Source organism: Ranitomeya imitator, chromosome 2 (assembly GCF_032444005.1).
Source record: "Ranitomeya imitator isolate aRanImi1 chromosome 2, aRanImi1.pri, whole genome shotgun sequence".
Taxonomy (NCBI): Eukaryota; Metazoa; Chordata; class Amphibia; order Anura; family Dendrobatidae; genus Ranitomeya; species Ranitomeya imitator.
This window is the reverse complement of record NC_091283.1, coordinates 359,900,795-359,927,130: the sequence shown is the minus strand read 5'-3', so window position 1 is coordinate 359,927,130 and position 26,336 is coordinate 359,900,795. Positions and strand designations below refer to the sequence as shown.

Genomic DNA, 26,336 nt, shown 5'->3' with positions numbered 1-26,336 from the left:
GAATTGAGAGGTGTAGTTTGTAAAATGGGGGAGTTATGCTTTTCCGGCACTACAGGAGTTCTCCCAGTGGGTCATGGCACCCTCAACCCATTCCAGCAAAATCTGCACTCCAATATGGCACTTCTTACCTAATGAGCTTTGCACTTTGCCTCAAAAGTAGTTTTTGAACCCACATGATGTATTTGCAAGCTCAGGAGAAATTGCATAACAAATTGTATGGTCCATTTTTATATATTATCCCTTTTGAAAATTTAAAGGTTGGGGCTAAAGCAAAATTTTAGTAACCATCAGGATACCTTCCGATACTTGGTGTCCCATTGACTTGTATTGGTATCGGGTATCGGTAATATCCGATACTTTTCGGGTATCGGCCGATACTATCCGATACCGATACTTTCAAGTATCGGACGGTATCGCTCAACACTACTCGTGACATATTGTACTTCATGATAGTGGTAAAATTTCTACGATATAACTTGCGTTTATTTGTGAAAAAAAAGGAAATTTGGCGAAAATTTTGAAAATTTTGCAATTTTCCAACTTTGAATTTTTATGCCCTTAAATCACAGAGATATGTCACACAACATACTTAAGTAACATTACCCACATGTCTACTTTACATCAGTAAAGTACACTTTTGTTTGGGAGTTAAGGGTTAAAAGTTGACCAGCAATTTCTCATGTGTACAACACCAATATTTTTTAGGGACCACATCACATTTGAAGTCATTTTGAGGGGTCTATATGATAGAAAACACCCAAGTGTGACACCATTCTAAAAACTGCACCCCTCAAGGTGCTCAAAACCACATTCAAGAAGTTTATTAACCCTTCAGGTGTTTCACAGGAATTTTTGGAATATTTAAAAACAAACAAACAACATTTAACTTTTTTTTTTTCACAAAAAATTTACTTGAGCTCCAATTTGTTTTATTTTCCCAAGGGTAAGAGATGAAATTGGACCCCAAAAGTTGTTGTGCCATTTGTACTGAGTATGCAGATACCCCACATATGGGGGTAAACCACTGTTTGGGCGCATGGCACAGCTCGGAAGGGAAGGAGCGCTGTTTGACTTTTCAATGCAAAATTGACTAGAATTGAGATGGGACCCCATGTCCCGTTTGGAGAGCCCCTGATGGGCCTAAACATTGAAACCCCCCACAAGTGACACCATTTTGGAAAGTAGACCCCCTAAGGAACTTATCTAGCTGTGTTTTGACAGCTTTGAACCCCCAAGTGTTTCACTACAGTTTATAATGCAGAGCCGTGAAAATAAAAAAAATTTTTCCCAAAAATTATTTTTTAGCCCCCAGTTTTGTATTTTTTCAAGGGTAACAGGAGACATTGGACCCCAAAAGTTGTTGTCCAATTTGTCCTGGGTACGCTGATACCACATATGTGGGGGTGAACCACCGTTTGGTCGCATGGCAGAGCTCAGAAGGGAAGAAGCGCCATTTGGAATGCAGACTTAGATGGATTGGTCTGCAGGCGTCACGTTGCATTTGCAGAGCCCCTGATGCACCTAAACAGTAGAAACCCCCCACAAGTGACACCATTTTGGAAACTAGACCCCCCAAGGAACTTATCTAGATGTGTTTTGACAGCTTTGAACCCCCAAGTGTTTCACTATAGTTTATAACGCAGAGTTGTGAAAATAAAAATTAATTTTATTCCCACAAAAATGTTTTTTTAGCCCCCCCAAATTTTTATTTCCCCAAGGGTAACAAGAGAAATTTGACCCCAATAGTTGTCCAATTTGTTCTGAGTATGCTGATACCCCATATGTTGGGGTAAACCCCTGTTTGGGCGCACAGGAGAGCTCGGAAGGGAAGGAGCACTGTTTTACTTTTTCAACACAGAATTGGCTGGAATTCCATGTCGCGTTTGGAGAGCCCTGATGTGCCTAAACAGTGGAAACCTCCAATTCTAACTGAAACCCTATCCCAAACACACCCCTAACCCTAATCTCAACCATATCCCTAACCACACCTCTAACCCTGACACACCCCTAACCCTAATCCCGGGCAGCACGGTGGCGCAGTGGTTAGCACAGCAGCCTTGCAGCGCTGGGGTCCTGGGTTCGAATCCCACCCAGGACAACATCTGCAAAGAGTTTGTATGTTCTCTCCGTGTTTGCGTGGGTTTCCTCCGGGCACTCCGGTTTCCTCCCACATTCCAAAGACATACTGATAGGGAATCTAGATTGTGAGCCCCATGAGGGACAGTGATGATAATGTGTGCAAAACTGTAAAGCGCTGCGGAATATGTTAGCGCTATATAAAAATAAAGATTATTATTATTATTATTAATCCCAACCGTAAATGTAATCGAAACCCTAACTTTAGCCCCAACCCTAACTTTAGCCCCAACCCTAACCCTAACTTTAGCCCCAACCCTAACCCTAACTTTAGCCCCAACCAACCCTAATTTTAGCCCCAGCGCTCACCCTAACTTTAGCCCCAACCCTAACTGTAGCCCTAACCCTAGCCCCAACCCTAGCCCTAACCCTAGCCCCAACCCTTTTTAGGTTTCCCTAAGTAAGGGGGTGATGAAGGGGGTTTGATTTACTTTTATAGCGGGTTTTCTAGCGGATTTTTATGATTGGCAGCCGTCACACACTAAAAGACGCTTTTTATTGCAAAAACATTTTCTGCGTTACCACATTTTGAGAGCTATAATTTTTCCATATTTTGGTCCACAGAGTCATGTGAGGTCTTGTTTATTGCGGGACGAATTGATGTTTTTATTGGTAACATTTTCGGGCACGTGTCAATTACAGCGATACCCAACTTACATCATTTTTTATGTTTTGGCGCTTTTTATACGATAAAAACTATTTTATATAAAAAATTATTATTTTTGCATCGTTTTATTCTGAGGACTAACATTTTTATTTTTTCGCTGATGATGCTGTATGGTGGCTCGTTTTTTGCGGGACAAGATGACGTTTTCAGCGGTACCATGTTTATTTATATCTGTCTTTTTGATCGCGTGTTATTCCAGTTTTTGTTTGTGGTATGATAATAAAGCGTTGTTTTTTGCCTCTTTTTTCTTACGGTGTTTACTGAAGGGGTTAACTAGTGGGACAGTTTTATATGTTGGGACGTTACGGACGCGACAATACTAAATATGTGTACTTTTATTATTTGTTTTTTTTTATTCAGATAAAGAAATGTACCGTATATACTCGAGTATAAGCCGACCCGAGTATAAGCCGACTCCTAATTTTGCCACAAAAAACTGGGAAAACTTATTGACTCGAGTATAAGCCTAGGGTAGGAAATGCAGCAGCTACTGGTAAGTTTCAAAAATAAAAATAGATGCTCTATACCGTTCATTATTGCCCCATAAGATGCTCCATATAAAGCTGTGCCATATATAATGCTCCATACTGTTCATTATTGCCCCATAGATGTGCCATAGAAAGCTCTGCCATATAGTGCTCTGCACCGTTCATTGCCCCATAGCTGCCATATAGTGCTGTGTGCCGTTCAGTACTGCCCCATAGCTGCCATATAGTGCTGTGTGCCGTTCAGTACTGCCCCATAGCTGCCATATAGTGCTGTGTGCCGTTCAGTACTGCCCCATAGCTGCCATATAGTGCTGTGTGCCGTTCAGTACTGCCCCATAGCTGCCATATAGTGCTGTGTGCCGTTCAGTACTGCCCCATAGCTGCCATATACTGCTGTGTGCCGTTCAGTACTGCCCCATAGCTGTGCCATAGAAAGTTCTGCCATTGCTGCTGCTGCTAAAATAAAAAGAAAAAAATGCCATACTCACCTTTCTTGCTTGCAGCTCCTCTGCGTCCGGTCCCGGCGTCTCTGCGCACTGACTGATCAGGCAGAGGGCGCCGCGCACACTATATGCGTCATCGCGCCCTCTGAGCTGAACAGTCAGAGCGGAGCGACGCCGGGAAGATGGAGCGACGCCCGGCGGCTGGAACGCGGACAGGTGAATATTACATACTTACCTAGTCCCAGCGATCCTGACGCTCCCTCTGCCTGTCACAGCTGGTCTTCGGTGCCGCAGCCTCTTTCTCTATCATCGGTCACCAGCACCGCTGATTAGAGAAATGAATACACAGCTGCACCCCTATGGGAGGTGGAGCCGCCTATTCATTTTTCTAATGAGCGGTCCCACGTGACCGCTGAAGAGAGGAAGAAGCTGCAGCACAGAAGACCGTGGGACGGCAGGGGGAGCGTCAGGATCGCTAGGACTAGGTAAGTATACCTCAGCGCCCTCTCCCCCTCACCCGCCGACCCCACCGCTACCGTGACTCGAGTATAAGCCGAGAGGGGCACTTTCAGGCCAAAATTTTGGGCTGAAAATCTCGGCTTATACTCGAGTATATATGGTATTTATGGGAATAATATATATATTTTTTTTCTTTATTTAGGAATTTTTTTTTTTTTACACATGTTGAATTTTTTTTTTTAAACTTTTTTACTTTGTCCCAGGGGGGGACATCACAGATCGCTGATCTGATAGTTTGCACAGCACTCTGTCAGATCAGCGATCTGACTTAGAGCACTGCAGGCTTACCAAGCGCCTGCTCTGAGCAGGCACTTTGTAAGCCACCTCCCTCCCTCCAGGATCGGGATGCCGTGGCCATCTTGGATCCGGGGCTTGCAGCGAGGAAGGAGGTAGGAGACCCTCGGAGCAACGCGATCACATCGCGTTGCTCCGGGGGTCTCAGGGAAGCACACAGGGAGCCCCCTCCCTGCGCGATGCTTCCCTATGTCGCCGGCACACCGCGATCATGTTCGATCGCGGTGTGCCGAGGGCGGTCCATGACCGCTCCTGGCACATAGTGCCGGATGTCAGCTGCAATAGGCAGCTGACACCCGGCCGCGAACGGCCGCGCTCCCCCGAGAGCGCGGCCAATCGCGCTGGACGTACTATCCCATTGGTGGTCATACGGGCCCACCCCACCTCGACGGGATTGTACATCCAATGTCAGAAAGGGGTTAAAATATGATCTAGCCTCTAAAAAAATTGTTTTGTAAATTTTGTTGAAAAACGAGAAATAGCTAATAAACTTTTAAATTCTAACTTCCCAACTTAAAAAAATTATGTTTTAAACTTGATGCGGATGTGAAGTGGACAAGTGGTAAATGTTATTTATTACCGTATCTATTTTTTTTTTAGATATAGCTATCTGGTATAAGGGCATAAAAATTAAAATCTTGAAAATTGTTACATTTTCTAAATTTTTTCCAAAATTCCAATATTCTCACACGTAAACGTAAAAAAAAATCGTCCTAAATTTACCACTAACAAACTACAGTGTGTCATGAACAAAACATGACTGGGATGCCTTGAAGCGTTTTAGAGTTATTACTGCATAAAATGACACTGGTCAGAATTTGGACTGGTCATGAGGGCGAATCTGTTTGGGGGCTAAAATGGGTTAAAGTCCTAAAACAGTCCTAAAAGGATGTCTGAAAAATGGTGTTTATGTAAAGTAGAAATACAGTAAATGTTAATTATTGACTAATATGGTATCATTTGTTTTAAGTGCCGGCGACTCGCCTGAAAATAGGGTTCCCGGAGAAAGCGGTGTGTGACGTCACTCTCTACAATGAGGTACTAAGGTGCCATCTAGTCGCTTACGTGTTTCGTAAATTAAGCTATTTCCTTTGACAGATGGCATTCCCATGCCTGGCAGCTCCGGCAAGGATTAACTTATAAACCGTGATCTATCTCAGACTAGCATCTGAACTGTGAGTTGTTTCGGACTTGTTCTTGCAAACGCTGATCCGTTTAATCCATGATATAAGCCTGCAGTCATCAGCGTATTTAATCTATGCTATAAAGCCTATTTTAATCCCTTTCTGACATTAGACGTACTATCCCATCGAGGTGGCCTGGGCCCGTATGACCACTGACGGGGATAGTATGTCATCACCGATCAGATCTGATTATCACAGTTGACATCCAGCACTATGTGCCAGCAGCAGTCACGGATCGCTCCCGGCACATTAACCCTTGGAACACTGTGATCAAACATGATCGCAGTGTTCCGGTGGCATAGGGAAGCATTGCGCAGGGAGGGGGCTAACTGCGTGCTTCCCTGAGACCCTCGGAACAACGCAATGTGATCGCGTTGTTCCGAGCATCTCCTCCGTCCTCCTCCCTGCAGGCCACGGATCCAAGATGGCCGCGGGGTCCTTCCGGGTCCTGCAGGGAGGTGGCTAGCGAGCAGGCGCCGGCAGGCCTCCAGCACTGCCTGTCAGATCGCTGATCTGACACAGTGCTGTGCAAGTGTCAGATCAGCAATCTGACACTATACAGTGATGTCCCACCCTGAGACAATGTAAAAAAGTTAAAAAAAAAAAAAAAAAATCACTGTAAAAATATTTTAAAAAAATCCTAAAAAAATAAATAATGTTCCAATAAATATATTTCTTTCTGTAAATAAAAATAACTAATAAAAGTACACATATTTAGTATCACCACGTTTGTAACTACCCGACCTATAAAACTGTCCCACTAGTTAACCCCTTCAGTGAACACCGTAAAAAATAAAAAATGGGGCAGAAGACAATGCTTTATTATCATACCGCCGAACAAAAAGTGGAATAATATGCGATCAAAAAGACAGATATAAATAACCATGGTACCGCTTAAAATGTCATCTTGTCCCGCAAAAAACAAGCCGCCATACAGCTCCATCAGCGAAAAAGTTATAGCCCTCAGAATAAAGAGATGCAAAAATAATTTTTTATATAAAAGTTTTATTGTATAAAAGCGCCAAAACATAAAAAAATGATATAAATGAGGTATCGCTGTAATCATACTGACCCGAAGAATAAAACGGCTTTAGTAATTTTACCAAACGTAGAACGGTATAAACGCCTCCCCAAAATAAATTCATGAATTCCTGGTTTTTGTTCATTCTGCCTAACAAAAATCGGAATAAAAAGCAATCAAAAAATGTCATGTGCCCGAAAATGGTACCAATAAATACGTCAACTCGTCCTGCAAAAAACAAGACCTCACATGAATCTGTGGGCCAAAATATGGAAACATTATAGCTCTCAAAATGTGGTGACGCAAAAACTATTTTTTGCAATAAAAAGCGTCTTTCAGTGTGTGATGGCTGCCAAACAAAAACCCGCTATAAAAACCCTCTGTAAATAGTAAATCAAACCCCCCTTCATCACCCCCTTAGTTAGGGAAAAATAATACAATAAAAAAAATGTATTTATTTCCATTTTCCCATTAGGGTTAGGGTTGGGGCTAAAGTTAGGGTTAGGGCTAGAGTTGGGGTTAGGGTTTGGATTACGTTTACTGTTGGGTTAGGGGTGTGTCAGGGTTAGGGGTGTTGTTAGGGTTATGTGTTATGGACCTGGTGGTTAGGAGCACCTGGAATGACCTGATGTTTAAACTAACAAGAACAAGCTCTGGGAAGTGGGAGCTCTGCTGACCGCAACCCCTAATCCTATCACACACACTAGAAATAGCCGTGGAGCGTACCTAACAGGCCTAGACGCCTCTTCACAGCCTAAGAGCTAACTAGCACTAGAGATAGAAAATAAAGCCTACCTTGCCTCAGAGAAATTCCCCAAAGGAAAAGTGAAAGTCACAAACACAGGAATGAAACAAGTTTCAGCAAAGGGAGGCCAGACTAACTAAACAGACTGAGGATAGGAAAGGTATCTTTGCGGTCAGCACAAAAAACTACAAAAGACCACGCAGAGTGTGCAAAAAGACCTCTGCACCGATGCACGGTGCGGAGGTGCCACTCTGCATCCCAGAGCTTCCAGCTAGCAAGGAAAAATCATGATAGCCAGCTGGACAAGAAAACAATGAACAAATAATAAACTAGCAGGGACTTAGCTTCTGCTGGAGTAGACAGGTCACCCGAAAGATCCAAGAGCGAACTGAACCAGTACAAGAACATTGACAGCTGGCATAGAGTAACGATCTGAGTGGAGTTAAATAGAGCAGCCAGCCAAAGAATAAGCTACATCACCTGTGAAAGGAACATCAGAAGCAGCAGCTCCACTCACAGCCACCAGAGGGAGTCCATGGACAGAACTCACCAAAGTACCATTGATGACCACAGGAGGGAATTCGATAACAGAATTCACAACAGTTATGATTAGGGTTAGGGGTGTGTTGGCGTTAGGGGTGTGGTTAGGATTAGGGTTAAGGGCACATCAGTCTGCATTACATTACGCCACTTCTTCCCTTCTGAGCCCCGACGTGTGCCCAAACAGTAGTTTTCACCCACATATGGGGTATCAGCGAACTCAGCACAAATTGGACAACAACATTTGTGGTCCAATTTCTCCTGTTACCCTTGGGAAAATACCAAACTAGGGGCTAAAAAAATCATTTTTGTGGAAAAAAAATATTTTTTATTTTCACGGCTCTGCGTTATAAATTTTAGTGAAACACTTAGGGGTTCAAAATTCTCACAACACATCTAGATAAGTTACTTTGGGGGTCTAGTTTCCAATATGGGGTCATTCCAAAACGGCGCTCCTTGCCTTCCGAGCTCTCCCATGCGCACAAACAGTGGTTTACCCCCACATATGGGGTATCGGCATACTCAGGACAAATTGGACAACAACTTTTGGGGTCCAAATTCTCCTATTACCCTTGGTAACAATTAAACAAGTTGGATCTGAAGTAACTTTTTGTGAAAAAAAGTTAAATGTTCATTTTAAATGTAAACATTCCAAAAATTCCTGTGAAGCACCTGAAGGGTTAATAGACTTCTTGAATGTGGTTGTGAGCACCTTGAGGGGTGCAGTTTTTTAGAATGGTGTCACTTTTTGGTATTTTCTATCATATAGACCCCTCAAAGTGACTTCAAATGTGATGTGGTCCTTAAAAAAAAAAAATGGTGTTTTATAACTCCCTAACAAAAAAAAAAACATTTTGGTTCCAAAATTGTGCTGATGTAAAGTAGACATGTGGGAAATGTTACGTATTAAGTATTTTGTGTAACATATCTCTGTGATTTAAGGGCATAAAAATTCAAAGTTGTAAAATTGCGGAATTTGTAAAAAAAAAAATTCACAAATAAATGCAAGTAATATCAAAGAAATTTTACCACTACCATGAAGTACAATATGTCACAAGAAAACAATGTCAGAATCACCGGGATCCATTGAAGAGTTCCAGAGTTATAACCTCATAAAGGGACAGTGGTCAGAATAGTAAAAAATTTGCCCGTTCATTAACGTGCAAACCACCCTTGGGGGTAAAGGGGTTAAAAATCAGTACTTAATACACGCGTGGTGAAACAACTGATGTGTATTCTGCAATATCAATACCTTGTTCACCAAACAGGTTGTCCTTTATTAGTATTTTGCACTTACCATTTTTTGGTTAACTCTATATAACCCGGGTGGCTTGTTTTCTCTTTCGACAGTCATGTACAGGCTGATTACTAGGAGACGTATGTTTATAATATCCTGTTATCTATGGTCTACTGACTGAGCGATCACAACTAATTAAGTCAAGATCACCTTTCTTTCTCTATATTTTAAGTTGCTTGCTCTTTTTTAGTTTTCATTTGAGCAGTCAAGCGGTATATCAGCCAGTTATTAATCATGAAATTTATGATATGGAGTCATTAATGAGTTGAACCACGCACTGAGACATATCATAGCATAGGAGTAACATTTTTTCTGTTATCCTGAACTTATTTGAAGTCAATCCGTTTTTTTTTTACAACAGAAACTGCTATAAAGCTATTGCTTTAAAATAGGTCCCACATCCGTGGAATTTGTATGTAGTTGAACCCCTTTTTGTATAGTAATTTACCCTGATGTGACTCTTCTCTGCATTTTGTGGTTACTACTCACCTGGATAGCCATATGTAGGAATCTCCTCTTTACATCGCACATCATCCATCACAAATGGATCTATAATAATTTTGCTCATATCGTTACTCTGAAATAAATATTGTAAAGATCAGGAGAAATGATTCAGAAAAACAGAAAAGATAAATTAGTAACAAAATGACAAAAAATGTTTCAAATAAGATGGCCATTCAGCGCATACGCACCGCACACGCCGAAGATGACTGGGAACACTTCCGATTTCCGATATCACAAAAATATCGGAGCTCGGTATCGGAATTCCGATACAGCAAATATCGGCCGATACCCAATAGTTGCAGTATCGGAATGCTCAACACTACTCATGACACCTTCTCCCCATCTACCTGATGATCCTGAGGAACATTGGGATCTTCTTGTTTACAGTCCTGTGGAAGAAGAGGACGGGGAAATCTCTCTGGTGTTGTTCGCTTACTGGATAGAACTGGAGGAAACACATACAGGGATATATTAACATTAGAGCCATCAACCACGCACAGATTAAAGATAGAGGATATAAAGATGTAATGTTTTTTTGTGTAGCTTATCGTGAACCTATTTGAAGTTAGACGGTTATTTTCTCACAGAAACTGAAAACTCAGAATAAAGGGAAACTCTGCTGTTATTGTACAGAATTTCATACTTGGCCAAGATTGGAAATTTAATTTACTTTAATAAGAGGAGGGGGTTCTTTTCTGGCCCTCTCCTTTCTGTACCAGTCTGTCATTATTATTTTGTTCACGGTAAATTACAGTACCATATTTTCTGGTGTATAAGACGACTGGGCGTATAAGACGACCCCCAACTTTTCCATATAAATTATGGAATTTGGGATATGCCCGCCGCATAAGACGGGGGTCATCTTATACGCCCAGTCATCTTATACGGCGTGTGGTTCCCAGGGTCTGGAGGAGAGGAGACTCTCCTTCAGGCCCTGGGATCCATATTCATGTAAAAAATAAAGAATAAAAATAAAAAACATGGATATACTCACCCTCGGACGGCCCCTGGCTCACAGCGCTGCTAGCATCTGCCTCCGTTCCTAAAAATGCAGTGAGTGAAGGACCTTCGATGACGTCGCGGTCAGGTGACCGGTCACCTGACCGCTCATGTGACCGCGACGTCATCGAAGGTCCTTCACTCACTGCATTTTTAGGAACGGAGGCAGATGCTAGCAGCGCTGTGAGCCAGGAGCCGTCCGAGGGTGAGTATATCCATGTTTTTTATTTTTATTCTTTATTTTTTACATGAATATGGATCCCAGGGCCTGAAGGAGAGTCTCCTCTCCTCCAGACCCTGGGAACCATACGCCGACATCCAGGATCGCTCCCTGCACATGCCGTACCAGGCGTATAAGACGACCCCCGACTTTTGGGACAATTTTTAGGGGTCAAAAAGTCGTCTTCTACGCCGGAAAATACTGTATATTTGTATTTTGTATGAAACCTAATCTCATGCACAGCATCATGGAATCAATTGTGTTCTAAATATTAATAATAATAAGAATAATAAATGCTCAAACTAATGGATACATTGTTGGGTAGAGGAGCCAAAGCCAGTGAATGAAAAGTATGTGTGACCTCTCTGCATTTAGTGGTTACTACTCACCTGGGTAATCATATGTAGGAATCTCCTCTTTACACCACTCATCACCCCTCACATATGTCTCTGTAGTATTAATATGGGTCAGATATTTACCCTAAAACAAATATTGTAAAAGTCATAGACAGATGGAAAAGTCACATCTATGGTCAACTCTAATCCTGCCATCTCCTCTGGTCTCATTACACAAGTATAACACATATAATACTGGTGGATAAAACAAGACTGAACACAAGACCTTCACAGCCATCTACATATCATAGAGGAGATCTCATGACATCTTCTCTCCATCTACCTGATCATCCTGAGGAACATTGGGATATTCTTCTTTACAGTCCTGTGGAAGAAGAGGATGGGGACATCTCTCTGGTGTTGTCCTCTTTATGGATAGTTCTGGAGGAAAAACATACAGGGACTGAATTCATTCTTTACATGCAGATAATTATAGACTGTTTGTATTTAGCCCTGTCTATTACCTCGTGATGTGAGGGGCTGGGGAACCTCCATCATGACGTCCTTGTACAGATCTTTGTGTCCTTCTAAATACTCCCACTCCTCCATGGAGAAAAAGATGGTGACATCCTGACACCTTATAGGAACCTGACACATTCAATGATACCGTCATCCCCGGATCCCTTCTTAGCATTACTGTATAATGTCCCAGCATTCCCAGCAGAGTCACCTCTCCAGTCAGCAGTTCAATCATCTTGTAGGCGAGTTCTAGTATCTTCTGATCATTGATGTCCTCATGTATAAGGGTGTGAGGTGGAGTCCCCGTGATTTGGCTCATGGGTCTTTGCCATCCATCAGACACAGGGGTCTGACAGCGCTTATTAGAGGTCTTTTTCACTACTGTATAATCCTGGTTATGGAGAGACACGTTAATAAATCTCACTATAGACATTTCCAGAGTCCTCACCTCTCCAGTTTTGTCAGTTATTCCCATAGATAAGAGTGATGTTTTGTGACATCAGAATCTCTCACCTCTCCAGTAAGTTGGAAGAGGATCTCTAGGGTGAGGTGTAATATCCTCTCTGCCATCTTGCCTCTGTCCTCATCTATTCTTGATGGGTAAATAAGGAAAATTCTTACAGAAAATCTCCACTGAGAGGATCTGATATTGTAGAGACCTGAATGGGAAGAAAATGGCAATGTAACATTGCAATGCAGCGGGGTTGGTGCTGAGTGACATATAGGCAGGGACCACAGGAAAGTTCACAGCAAACATGTTTCATGTCTAAACAACTCACAGTGAACAGCACACAATATCCTCCAGATCGCAGCCAGGGCATCACAACAGTCCATACACGAGACCGGATGCTGAGGGAAACTACACCACCGTATCAAGCTGCGGAGTGCCAGGCGTTCGCTGCTCTTGGATCTGTGTTAGCCCACACAGGCTGGACGCTACAGAGCCTCCTGCTCTGCTACTTGCAAACAGCAACACCCTATATTGGAGAGATTTTAACTGGAATCTGCGGCTATGGGCCACCTGTAAGACCCGACTTGGAGGAAGCAGACTGCCCCACTACATCCTGCAGTCCACTTGAAAAATAAAAACCCTTACCGGGTTTTCCTAAACATTGCCTTGGCCAGGTCCACAGTTACTTTTACTTTGCATTGTGACTCACAGGCATCCTGCTGTGAATACAAGGCACTCCAGCGGTTCTAATAGGACACTGTCCGCATCCTGGGGAATATACAGTGGGGCAAAAAAGTATTTAGTCAGTCAGCAATAGTGCAAGTTCCACCACTTAAAAAGATGAGAGGCGTCTGTAATTTACATCATAGGTAGACCTCAACTATGGGAGACAAACTGAGAAAAAAAAAAAAATCCAGAAAATCACATTGTCTGTTTTTTTAACATTTTATTTGCATATTATGGTGGAAAATAAGTATTTGGTCAGAAACAAACAATCAAGATTTCAGGCTCTCACAGACCTGTAACTTCTTCTTTAAGAGTCTCCTCTTTCCTCCACTCATTACCTGTAGTAATGGCACCTGTTTAAACTTGTTATCAGTATAAAAAGACACCTGTGCACACCCTCAAACAGTCTGACTCCAAACTCCACTATGGTGAAGACCAAAGAGCTGTCAAAAGGACACCAGAAACAAAAATTGTAGCCCTGCACCAGGCTGGGAAGACTGAATCTGCAATAGCCAACCAGCTTGGAGTGAAGAAATCAACAGTGGGAGCAATAATTAGAAAATGGAAGACATACAAGACCACTGATAATCTCCCTCGATCTGGGGCTCCACGCAAAATCCCACCCCGTGGGGTCAGAATGATCACAAGAACGGTGAGCAAAAATCCCAGAACCACGCGGGGGGACCTAGTGAATGAACTGCAGAGAGCTGGGACCAATGTAACAAGGCCTACCATAAGTAACACACTACGCCACCATGGACTCAGATCCTGCAGTGCCAGACGTGTCCCACTGCTTAAGCCAGTACATGTCGGGCCCGTCTGAAGTTTGCTAGAGAGCATTTGGATGATCCAGAGGAGTTTTGGGAGAATGTCCTATGGTCTGATGAAACAGACATGAAAGTACATGAAAGAATGAATGGGGCCATGTATCGTGAGATTTTGAGTGCAAACCTCCTTCCATCAGCAAGGGCATTGAAGATGAAACGTGGCTGGGTCTTTCAACATGACAATGATCCAAAGCACACCGCCAGGGCAACGAAGGAGTGGCTTCGTAAGAAGCATTTCAAGGTCCTGGAGTGGCCTAGCCAGTCTCCAGATCTCAACCCTATAGAAAACCTTTGGAGGGAGTTGAAAGTCCGTGTTGCCAAGCGAAAAGCCAAAAACATCACTGCTCTAGAGGAGATCTGCATGGAGGAATGGGCCAACATACCAACAACAGTGTGTGGCAACCTTGTGAAGACTTACAGAAAACGTTTGACCTCTGTCATTGCCAACAAAGGATATATTACAAAGTATTGAGATGAAATTTTGTTTCTGACCAAATACTAATTTTCCACCATAATATGCAAATAAAATGATAAAAAAAAGACAATGTGATTTTCTGGATTTTTTTTTCTCAGTTTGTCTCCCATAGTTGAGGTCTACCTATGATGTAAATTACAGACGTCTCTCATCTTTTTAAGTGGTGGAACTTGCACTATTGCTGACTGACTAAATACTTTTTTGCCCCACTGTATATTATATATCTCAGGATGCGGACAGAGTCCTATTAGAACCGCTGTAGTGCCTTGTATTCACAGCAGGATGCGGGGACATGCATATTCTAGAATACCCGATGCGTTAGAATTGGGCCACAATCGTTTGTGTGTGTGTGTGTGTGTAATATATATATATATATACACACACACATACACACAGTTAGGTCTATATATATTTGGACAGAGACAACATTTTTCTAATTTTGGTTATAGACATTACCACAATAAATGTTAAACAAAACATTTCAGATGCAGTTAAAGTTCAGACTTTCAGCTTTTATTTGAGGGTATCCACATTAAAAATGGATGAAGGGTTTAGGAGTTTCAACTCCTTAACATGTGCCACCCTGCTTTTAAAGGGACCAAAAGTAATTGGACAGATTCAATAATTTTAAATAAAATGTTCATTTCTAGTACTTGGTTGAAAACCCTTTGTTGGCAATGACTGCCTGAAGTCTTGAACTCATGGACATCACCAGACGCTGTGTTTCCTCCTTTTTGATGCTCTGCCAGGCCTTCACTGCTGTGGTTTTCAGTTGCTGTTTGTTTGTGGGCCTTTCTGTCTGAAGATTAGTCTTTAACAAGTGAAATGCATGCTCAATTGGGTTGAGATCAGGTGACTGACTTGGCCATTCAAGAATATTCCACTTCTTTGCTTTAATAAACTCCTGGGTTGCTTTGGCTTTATGTTTTGGGTCATTGCCCATCTGTAGTATGAAACGACGATGAATCAGTTTGGCTGCATTTGGCTGGATCTGAGCACACAGTATGTCTCTGAATAGCTCAGAATTCATTCGGCTGCTTCTGTCCAGTGTCACATCATCAATAAATACTAGTGACCCAGTGCCACCGGCAGCCATGCATGCCCAAGCCATCACACTGCCTCCGCCGTGTTTTACAGATGATGTGGTATGCTTCGGATCATGAGCTGTACCACGCCTTCGCCATACTTTTCTCTTTCCATCATTCTGGTAGAGGTTGATCTTGGTTTCATCTGTCCAAAGAATGTTCTTCCAGAACTGTGCTGGCTTTTTTAGATTTTTTTTTTAGCAAAGTCCAGTCTAGCCTTTTTATTCTTGATGCTTATGAGTGGCTTCCACCCTGCAGTGAACCCTCTGTATTTACTTTCATGCAGTCTTCTCTTTATGGTAGATTTGGAAATGGATATGCCTACCTCCTGGAGAGTGTTGTTCACTTGGTTGGCTGTTGTGAAGGGGTTGCTCTTCACTATGGAGATTATTCTGCCACCATCCACCACTGTTGTCTTCCATGGGCGCCCAGGTCTTTTTGCATTGATGAGTTCACCAGTGCTTTCTTTCCTTCTCAGGATGTACCAAACTGTAGATTTTGCCACTCCTAATATTGTAGCAAACTCTCGGATGGGTTTTTTCTGTTTTCGCAGCTTAAGGATGGCTTGTTTCACCTGCATGGAGAGCTCCTTTGACCGCATGTTTACTTCACAGAAAAACCTTCCAAATGCAAGCACCACTCCTGAAATCAACTCCAGGCCTTTTATCTGCTTAATTGAGAATAACATAACAAAGGGATTGCACACACCTGTCCATGAAATAGCCTTAGAGTCAATTGTCCAATTACTTTTGGTCCCTTTAAAAACAGGGTGGCACATGTTAAGGAGCTGAAACTCCCAAACCCTTCGTCCAATTTTAATGTGGATACCTTCAAATGAAAGCTGAAAATCTGAACTTCAACTGCATCTGAATTGTTTTGTTTAAAATTCATTGTGGTAATGTCTATAACCAAAATTAGAAAAATGTTGTCTATGTCCAAATATATATGGACCTAACTGTATATATATATATATATATATATATATATATATATATATATATATATATATATATATATATATACACACACACATACTAGATTGTAACGCGATTCTAACGCATCGGGTATTCTAGAATATGCATGTCCCCGTAGTATATGGACAATGATGATTCCAGAATTCGCGGCAGACTGTGCCCGTCGCTGATTGGTCTAGGCAACCTTTATGACATAGTCGCCATGCCCGTCGCTGATTGATTGGTCGAGGCCGCCAGGCGCGGGATTTCCAGGACAGACAGAAAAACCCTTAGACAATTATATATATAGATCTATATATATATAATTGTCTAAGGGTTTTTCTGTCTGTCTGTCCTGGAAATCCCGCGTCTGATTGGTCGAGGCACAGCACGGCGACGATGATGTCATAAAGGTTGCCTCGACCAATCAGCGACGGGCACAGTCTGCCGCGAATTCGCCTCGACCAATCAGCGACGGGCACAGTATCGACGTAGATGTCATAATGGTTGCCATGGCGACGATGTCATAAAGGTTGCCTCGACCAATCAGCGACGGGCACAGTCTGCCGCCCGGGTGCGGTTGCAACACCTGCACCTATTATCTATATATATAATTGTCTAAGGGTTTTTCTGTTTGTCTGTCCTGGAAATCCCGCGTCTGATTGGTCGAGGCCGCCAGGCCTCGACCAATCAGCGACAGGCACAGCATGGCGACGATGATGTCATAAAGGTTGCCTCGACCAATCAGCGACGGGCACAGTCTGCCGTGAATTCTGGAATCATCATTGTCCATATACTAAGAGGACATGCATATTCTAGAATACCCGATGCGTTAGAATCGGGCCACAATCTAGTAGATATATACTTATATTTATACTCTCGCATATGCTCCCCCTTCACTGCCTCAAATTCCCCCCCCCCCCCCGTTTAAACTTATGGGGTTGAACACTTGTCACCATACAGGATGCCCGTGACAGGGCATCCGCATTCCCTGGCAATTTCACCATCCAATGTTCAACAATGAAATTAAAATTCTGCAGGGATAGCAACCATCTGGTGACCCGAGCATTCCTCTCCTTGGCATTCCTCATCCACACCAATGGTGAATGATCAGTCACCATGCGAAATGGTCGACAGAGTAAGTCATAGCGTAGGGACTCCAAGGCCCTCTTGATGGCAAGATACTCCTTCTCCACTACACAATAATTTTTCTCGGCCGGCGTGAGTTTCCTACTTATATATGTGAATGGATGTTCTTCCCCGTTCACCTCATGCGACAAGACTGCTCCTAGGCCCACTTTAGAGGCATCGGTCTGTACGATGAAGCACTTCTGGAAGTTAGGGCTTATGAGGATGGGCTAGCCGCACAGCGCCCCCTTCATGGATTGGTACACTTCCTCCGCCTGGGGGTTCCACCAAACCATGACCAATTTCTTTCCCATGAGGAAAATCTGTTAGGGGTGTTGTTCTCCCCGAAAATGGAATTATTCCTACCGTTAATTCGGTTTCTAGTAACCCACCACGACAGCACACCTGGAGGATGTTACTCCTTTCCCAATAGGGACAGGAAATGACAAAGAGGTTAAATAACCCCTCCCTCCTCCTCCCCTCAGTGTTATTATAAAGGACCACAGGAGAAGTAATGCTTCAAATTATATTTATTCTTTTCAGAACATATATTAAGCTTTGGAGGGATTACTCCTGCTGTCGTGGTGGGTTACTAGAAACCGAATTAACTGTAGGAATAATTCCATTTTCTCTAGTAACCCCCCACGACAGCACACCTGGAGCCGTACCCAAGAGTAATATTTAGGGACTATAGCTCTAAGGACTTTTTCTCCGAAGGCTGTCTTCCTTTGACATCAGGTCTAGCCTGTAATGTTTGGAAAATGTATGGACCGAGGACCATGTAGCAGCTCTGCATATTTGTTCAATGGAAGGACTGGCTTTCTCGGCCCAGGAGACAGCTGTTGCTCTGGTAGAATGAGCTGTGAATTTTTCTGGCGGTGGAAGGCCCTGGATCAGGTAAGCCTCCAAGATTGCTCTTTTAATCCAGTTGGCAATTGTAGATTTGGAAGTCTTCTTCCCTTTATTCTGGCCGTGAAGATGAATAAATAAATTCTGATCCTTTCTCATTTTGTGTGAAACTTGAAGATAATAAAGTACCGTTCTCCGAACATCCAAAGTATGGAACTGTTCTTCTTCATTCTTTGGTTCCTGATAAAAGGAGGGGAGAATTATCTCCTGCGACTTGTGGAAGTCAGAGACGACCTTTAGGAGAAAGGATGGATCCAATCGCAGGATAAGTCTGTCTTGTAGAATCTTCATGTAGGGCTCATTGATTGACAGGGCCTGTAGTTCACCTATTCTCCTAGCTGTAGTTATTGCTATCAGGAAGGTGGTTTTCCAGGCAAGTCTATCCTTCACCATTGATGACAAGGGTTCAAAAGGTGGAAGTGTAAGTCCCTTCAGGACTATATTGAGGTCCCAGGATGGAACTATATTTATGGATCTTGGAGATATGCGGGATGCTGCCGTCATAAATCTTCTTATCCATCTGTGTTTGGCTAAAGGCTGGTCAAAATACAAGCTCAGTGCCGCCACCTGTACCTTGAGGGTGCTGGGTCTGAGACCTTTTTACAGCCCATCCTGTAAAAAATCCAGGATCCTGGCTAGGTTCGGCCGGTCTGGGTTAAGCCATTCAGGAGCACTCCATGTGATATAGGTTTTCCATATTTTCTGATAAATGGAATTGGTAACTGTCTTTCGGCTTTTCTGTAGCGTTCCAATGACGTTCTTTGATAGCCCCCTGGTCCTCAGAATTGAGAATTCAGAAGCCAGGCATTCAGGTGTAATCTCTCGGGATCTGGATAAAGTATTGGCCCCTGATAGAGAAGGTTCTTGACCGGAGGTAGTGCCATCGGTCCATCTACTTTTAGGCTGATGAAGGACCCAAACCAGCTTATTTTGGGCCAAAATGGAGCCACTAGGATTACACTGATCCTCTCTGTCCTTATCTTTTGTAGGACTTTTGGTAAAATTGGTAATGGAGGAAAAGCACAGGCCAGTGAGAATGTCCATGGTTGGGCCAATGCGTCTACCCCTAGCCCCGGATTGGTTGGATCTAGCGAAAAAAATTGGTCCACCTTTGTGCTCTGAGCGTTTGCGAACAGGTCCACTTCCGGCTGCCCCCACTTTCTGACCAAAATTTGAAAAATTTCTGGGTCTAGACTCCATTCTCTGGGATGGATCCTTTCCCTGCTCAGGAAGTCGGCCTGTATATTTATTTCCCCTTTTATATGTAGGGCAGAAAGTGAGAGAACGTGTTCTTCGGCCCAGGAAAATATTCTGGCTGATATGGCCTTTAGATCATCGTGTCTTGTACTTCCCTGATGGCGAAGATGGGCAACTGTTGTCATGTTGTCAGAGTAGATCTTGATATGGGAATTTTGAACAAGAGTTACTGCTGCTTTGAGAACTTCCTCTACCACCTTAAGTTCTCTGAAGTTCGAGGACCGTTGGCTTATCTCGTTTGGCCAGTCTCCTTGAAATATGTGTTGGGCCACCGTAGCTCCCCAACCTCTTTCGCTGGCATCTACTGTTATAGAGATTGCTGGATCCTGCGACCAGGGAACTCCTCTGATTAAGTTCTCCTTTTGTAGCCACCATGTCAAAGAGGACTTTACGTGTGGTGGTATTCGGATCTTTTTGTCTAGAGAATCTGGGGTACGTCCCAGTTTGACAGGACAGGAGTCTGGAATATTCTGGTGTGGGCTTGTGCCCATGCCACCATCTGGATGCATGATGTCATGGTCCCAAGAACCGACATGGCCCATCTTAAAGATACTATCTTCTTGTCTCGCAACATTCTTATTTTTGCTATAAGCAAGGTCCGTTTTTGTTCTGGTAAGAAAGATGTTTGGCTGTGAGAGTCTAGTAAGACCCCTAAAAAGACCTTTGTTGTCGACGGAACCATATCCGATTTCTTGTGGTTCACTATCCAGCCTAGTGACTACAAGATCTGGACTGTCTTTTGAAGGTGCTCTTGTAGAATGGGAACTGTGGGAGCCACTAACAGGAGGTCGTCGAGGTATGGAATTATGCATATTTGTTGCCCTCTGATGTAGGCCATCACTTCGGACATAATCTTTGTGAAGATTCTCGGGGCTGAGGATAGCCAAACGGGAGGACATTGAACTGAAAATGGTCTATGTTTTCTCCCCTGGCAACTGCAAATCTTAGGAATTTCCGATAAGTTGGATGGATTGGGACGTGATAGTACACATCTTGTAAATCTATAGTTGCCATGACGAAATTTTGTCCTATGAGGGGTACTGTAGATCTTACTGATTCCATCTTGAACCTTCTGTAGGCTGTATTGATTCAGGGGTTTTAGGTTGATTATCACCCGATGAGACCCATTCGGTTTCTGTATTAGGAATAAGTTTGAATAATGTCCTTTGTTCTGTTCGTTCTCCGGGACTGTGGAGATCACGTTGTTGACTCGGAGATCTTGTACTCCCGCTATCAATGTGGATTGTAGCTTTGGTGTGGATAAAGATGTTGTCTTTAACATCTTTTGAGGATACGATACAAACTATTTTTATCCCGTCTCTGACCGATCTCAAGGTCCATTGGTCTGAGCAGATTGTTTGCCAGTATGGGAGGAAGTTTGAGATATGACCCCCCACCGTGGTCATTTTCTTTGATTTTGGGGTTGGGGAAGAAAAAGATTCCTATCTTTCCCTCCTTTTGGATAACTCCATTGCCCTGACTTACCCTTACCTCTGTATTGAGGAGTATGCTCTTGTTGAGAGCGAAAGGGTCTCTTTCTAGGGTTTCTAGGCTCTGGCAATGTCTTCTTTTTGTTTGAGGCTTTCTTCAGTACATCATCCAGGGCAGGCCCGAACATATATTTTCCTTTGAAAAGGAATAGAACACAGCCTCATCTTTGAAGTCATGTCTCCAGACCAAGATCTTAGCCAGAGTGCTCGTCTCACGGAATTTGACAACCCTGATGATCTTGCCGCCACCCTCACCGATTCGGCTGAGGCATCTGCTAGAAATCCTGTCGCTTTCTGGAAGATAGGTAGGGAGGCAAGAATATCTTCTCTGGGAGTGCCTGAGGACAGGTGCTCTTCTAGTTGTCCCAGCCAACGGTGCATTGACCTAGCCACACAGGTAGATACAGAATTGATGTTCAGAAAGGATGCTGATGTCTCCCATGATTTCCTTAGTAGTCCGTCCATTTTACGTTCCAGAGGATCTTTCAACTGGGAGGCATCTTCAAATGGTAGCGTGGTTTTTTTAGCTACCCTAGCTATTTGGACGTCCACCTTTGGAATCTCCGACCAGCATGAAGCAGTGTCATCATCTACCGGAAATTGATCCTTAATTTCTGCTGGGGTGGTCAGCCTTTTTCTGGAGATTCCCATTCTTCTAGGACTAAGTCACGGATATTTTTGTGAATGGGAAATACTTGTTTTTTCTTAGAACGGAGACCCCCGAACATCTCTTCCTGTACTGACTGAGCCGTTTTTTCTTCTTCAATCTCCATAGTCTTCCTCACTGCTGTGAGGAGTCCTATGTCACTGGAGAAGAAATATCTCTCCTGCTGAGAAGCCTCTGAATCTAATGATATTTCACCCTCTTCTGGAGGTTCATCAGACATTTCCCCCTGAGAATCCTCATGTTCTTCATCCTCTGGATTAAGCCTTCTTTTCTTAGCCTCCGGAGGAGCACTAGTGGAGGGTGTGGATTGGGAAAAGGTGGCCAGAGAGCTTTTGATCTCATGCTGGATTAAGCCTTTAATCTCTTCCATGTGAGATGGCTGCTCTTCCCTAATAATTTTCTCTGTGCATTCTTTGCACAATGTCTTCTTGTATGAAGAGGACAATTTCTTTACACAAACTGCACATTTGCATGTAGATTTGGATTTGCCTCCTGATGCGGGTTCCTTGTCCCCCTGAAATAAAGGGGAGAAGGAATCATAAGTTTGCAACCCGCATCAGGGAGTGGACACCCTGCGCCAGACTACTTACTGGGGCCGGGATGGTGATGGGATCTGCAAGAGCAGAGCGCGAGACAGCGGACATCTCCATGATTTTCACCACACAGTGGTCCTACCTGAGATGTCTTCTTGTCTGGGGCTCTTAAATAGGCGACTGGACACAGCACCTGTCCTCCCGGTGAGAGGACCTCCTCCTCCAATGTCCGGATGTATGTGGGGGGAGGCCGCCGACATCATCCACGCCGTTTCTATCATGCGTTCCAGCGTGGAAGGCAAAAGGACCTTCCTGAACACTGAAGCCGGTCGGCGTCTGACGTCACATCCTGCCGCCGGCTCCAGACTGGAAGTCCCCATACGCGCGCATCGCTGGAGGAGGAGAGGGGCTGGAGAGCTACAAGGTCTCCAGCCTAAGAATGCCACCCAGACCTTGCCCTGCAGGTGCGGACTGGAGGCGGAAGTCCCGAGTCCGGAGGAGACGGGAGAAGCGCTTGGGGAAGAGAGGTAAGTCTGCTCCCCAGCTGCCCGGCGTTAGCTTCTTTTCACCCTTGGTGACCGCTGCCGGCACAGTACACCTGGGATGACCTCTTTGTCCCTAGTAGGGACAGGAAAAAACACTGAGGGGAGGAGGAGGGAGGGGTTATTTAACCTCTTTGTCATTTCCTGTCCCTATTAGGAAAGGAGTAACATCCTCCAGGTATGCTGTCGTGGGGGGTTACTAGAGAAAAATCTTTACCTCTCCCTCCGTCCGGACCAACATCGGAGGGTCCCCAGATGACATGTCAGGAGTCAACTCAGAAAGCATACACTCCCAATCCTTCCATGCTTTCAACAAATTACCGTGATACAACTGTTCAGGTTTTCTTTTCCTGGGCTGGTAAACTCTGTAATTTATTTCCCCCACGTTTTCCCGAACTTCATATGGCCCTTGCCACTTGGCCATAAGCTTGCTTTCAGTGGTGGGCACCAAAACCAACACCCGATCTCCTGCATTAAAGGAGAGGGCCGTTGTCTTTTTGCTATATATGCGGCCCTATGCTGCCTGAGCATCCACCAAATGCTCTTTGACAATAGGCATGATCGCTGCAATTTGCCAGCATATGGGTGTGAGCCATGTCGAGCACCGCCCGATGGTAGGAATGGGGCACTACCAGTTGTTCTATCACCTCATTCCAGATTTTATCAACCCTGTATAACTCCTGGTTGATTACCAAATGTGGGAACACAGTCTCCACACCCGGTTGCTCAGCCACCCCATTTACCTCGATTACTCTTTCCCATGCCCAGGTCAGAGTGGGATCCTGGAGCTGAGCTGTCCTGAACTCACCAGGGGACTCTTCCAGTTCAGGGATCGGTGGGGTCTCCTCAACCTCTAATGCCAATACCTCTGGGGAAAACCTATCGGGGTTACACTCAGTACCTAGGTTGGTGATCCCTACGGCAGGTATCCCTGACTCAAGATCTTCGGGTTCTGCGCCCGGAACAACATTTACCTTGGGAGGGTTAACCCTGGTCTCCCTCAGGGACCAGAAAAGGGGCAAGTCTCTTCCCAACACAGTCCCATATGGATGGGTCTTCACCACTCCCACCACATTTTATTTCTCCACATGGTGTGGAAAACGTAACTTCCACGGTCAGGTACTCTTGGATCTCCCCATGTATACACATCACCCCCACTTTCTGTCCATTGGGATTGTCCCCCGGCAACAAGAGACCAATGGACCAGTGTAACTAAGTTACCCAAGTCCAAGAGAGCCTCTGTTTGGTACCCGTTGACAAGTACTTGGCACAGTTGGTGTGCAGTGCCAGTAGATGCAGTGCAGACGGGCTGGACGTACAGACACTTAGCGAGTATACCCACAGTCCATGGGTTCAGTTGTTAGGGGAAAGCTGGCAGCCACATGTCCGGGCCCTTGGCATCCCCAACACTTAATAGCTGTGGCACGACTCGACCTTGGGGCCGATTAAGGGAAAACAGGACTTTTGTCACCATCACTTCGGGTTACCCCTTCAGTAAGGACTCGGTTTTGATCTGCCCCAACAGAGGGTTGTGGACCTTTCCCAGGCTCCTGGGTTGGTGGGGCCCGTCGTGAGACCAGAAGTTGAACAGTGTCTCGTATAATGTCCTCAGCGGCCGTATACAGCTCAACTAGTCCAAGCACCTGGTTCAGAGTGCCCGGATCCTCTTGTCCTAGCCAACGCTGTATAGCTGCTGGCAAAGCCCTCACCAGATGGTCGGCCACCACCCGCTCTACCATCTGGAAAGGAGTTAAGGTCTCAGGCTGGAGCCAATTTTTAACCAGCTGCAGTAAGTCATTACCCGAGACCTGGCGGGACAAGACTCCATAAAAAAACAATAGGAATACCCGTTTTGCACGTACATATGTGTTAACTAGTGATGAGCGAGTATACTCTTTGCTTGGGTTTTCCCGAGCACGCTCAGGTGATATCCGAGTATCTGTAAGTGCTCGGAGACTTCGTTTTTGCTGACACAGCTGTATGATTTAAGGCTGCTAGACAAGCTGATTACATGTGAGGAATGCCTGGTTGCTAGGGAATCCCCACATGTACACACGTGTTCTAAATTATTATGCAAATTGGATTTAAGTGTCATAAAGATTTAATTGTTTTGTTTTTCAAATAAACTTATGGATGGTATTGTGTCTCAGGGCTCAATAGATCACTGAAATCAATCTTAAACACGTGATAATTAGGTTTCCAGGTGATTCTAATTAAAGGAAAACTACTTAAAAATTATGTACCACATTATTAAGCAGGCCACAGGTTTCAAGCAATATGGGAAATAAAAAAGGTTTCTCTGCTGCTGAAAAGCGTCAAAGTGCAATGCCTTGGACAAGGTATGAAAACATTAGGTATTTCACAAAAACTTAGGCCGGCGTCACACTTGCGAGTTTACGGACGTAAGAGCGCAGAAACTACGTCCGTAAAACTCGCAAAACATACGGCACAATTATTCTCCATGCCCCTGCTCCTATCTGCCGTATTAAACTGATCAGTATTATACGGCTTTCTACGGTCGTAGAAAATCGCAGCATGCTGCGTTTGTCACCGTATTGCGCAAATAAAACGTCAATAAAAGTCTATGGAAGCCCCAAAAATAAGGATCACACACGGACCAGCAGTGTGACTTGCGAGAAATACGCAGCGGTGTTAGCGAGAAAAGCCGGTAATTCATTCATATATATATTTCTTCCAGCGCTAGACAGCTTTAAAGCCGGTAATTCAATTACCGGCTTTTGCTCTCTCCTTCCTAAACCCGACATGATTTGAGACATGGTTTACATACAGTAAACCATGTCTTCTCCCCCCTTTTTTTTGCATATTCCACACTACTAATGTTAATAGTGTGTATATGCAAAATTTGGCCGTTCTATCTACTAAATTAAAGGGTTCAATGGCGGAAAAAATTGGCTTTACTACTCTGGCGGAGAAAATTGTGCGGGAGCCCACGCCAATTTTTTCCGCCATTTAACCCTTTAATTTAGTAGATAGAACGGCCAAATTTTGCATATACACACTACTAACATTAGTAGTGTGGAATATGCAAAAAAAATGGTGATATGAGATGGTTTTCTGTATGTAAACCAGGTCTCATATCATGTCGGGTTTAGGAAGGAGAAAGCAAAAGCCGGTAATTGAATTACCGGCATTCTGCTATATCGCGCTGGATGAAATATTAATATACAGTTAGGTCCATATATATTTGGACAAAGACAACATTTTTCTAATTTTCGTTATAGACATTACCACAATGAATTTTAAACAAAACAATTGAGATGCAGTTGACGTTCATACTTTCAGCTTTCATTTGAGGGTATCCACATTAAAATTGGATGAAGAGTTTAGGAGTTTCAGCTCCTTAATATGCGTCACCCTGTTT

At 43.9% G+C, this 26,336-nt stretch overlaps 1 protein-coding gene and 1 long non-coding RNA gene across 2 annotated transcripts in view; one reads left to right on the top strand and one right to left on the bottom strand.

Annotated features, from left to right (window-relative positions):
* Positions 1–26,336, top strand: part of LOC138663836 (uncharacterized) — a 269,115-nt gene that overhangs the window by 155,446 nt on the left and 87,333 nt on the right. The gene's annotated exons all lie outside the window — the stretch shown is intronic.
* The window catches only part of LOC138663831 (zinc finger protein 271-like), a 313,366-nt gene that overhangs the window by 228,767 nt on the left and 58,263 nt on the right, over positions 1–26,336 (bottom strand). Inside the window, exons 2-8 of the mRNA XM_069750172.1 lie at positions 12,425–12,570; positions 12,123–12,302; positions 11,917–12,040; positions 11,736–11,833; positions 11,447–11,537; positions 10,186–10,283; positions 9,824–9,911 (exon numbers count right to left, since the gene is read on the bottom strand). Of these exons, the coding sequence (XP_069606273.1) occupies positions 9,824–9,911; positions 10,186–10,283; positions 11,447–11,537; positions 11,736–11,833; positions 11,917–12,040; positions 12,123–12,302; positions 12,425–12,481 (736 nt within the window). The 5' untranslated portion in view covers positions 12,482–12,570. The remainder of the gene's footprint in view (positions 1–9,823; positions 9,912–10,185; positions 10,284–11,446; positions 11,538–11,735; positions 11,834–11,916; positions 12,041–12,122; positions 12,303–12,424; positions 12,571–26,336) is intronic.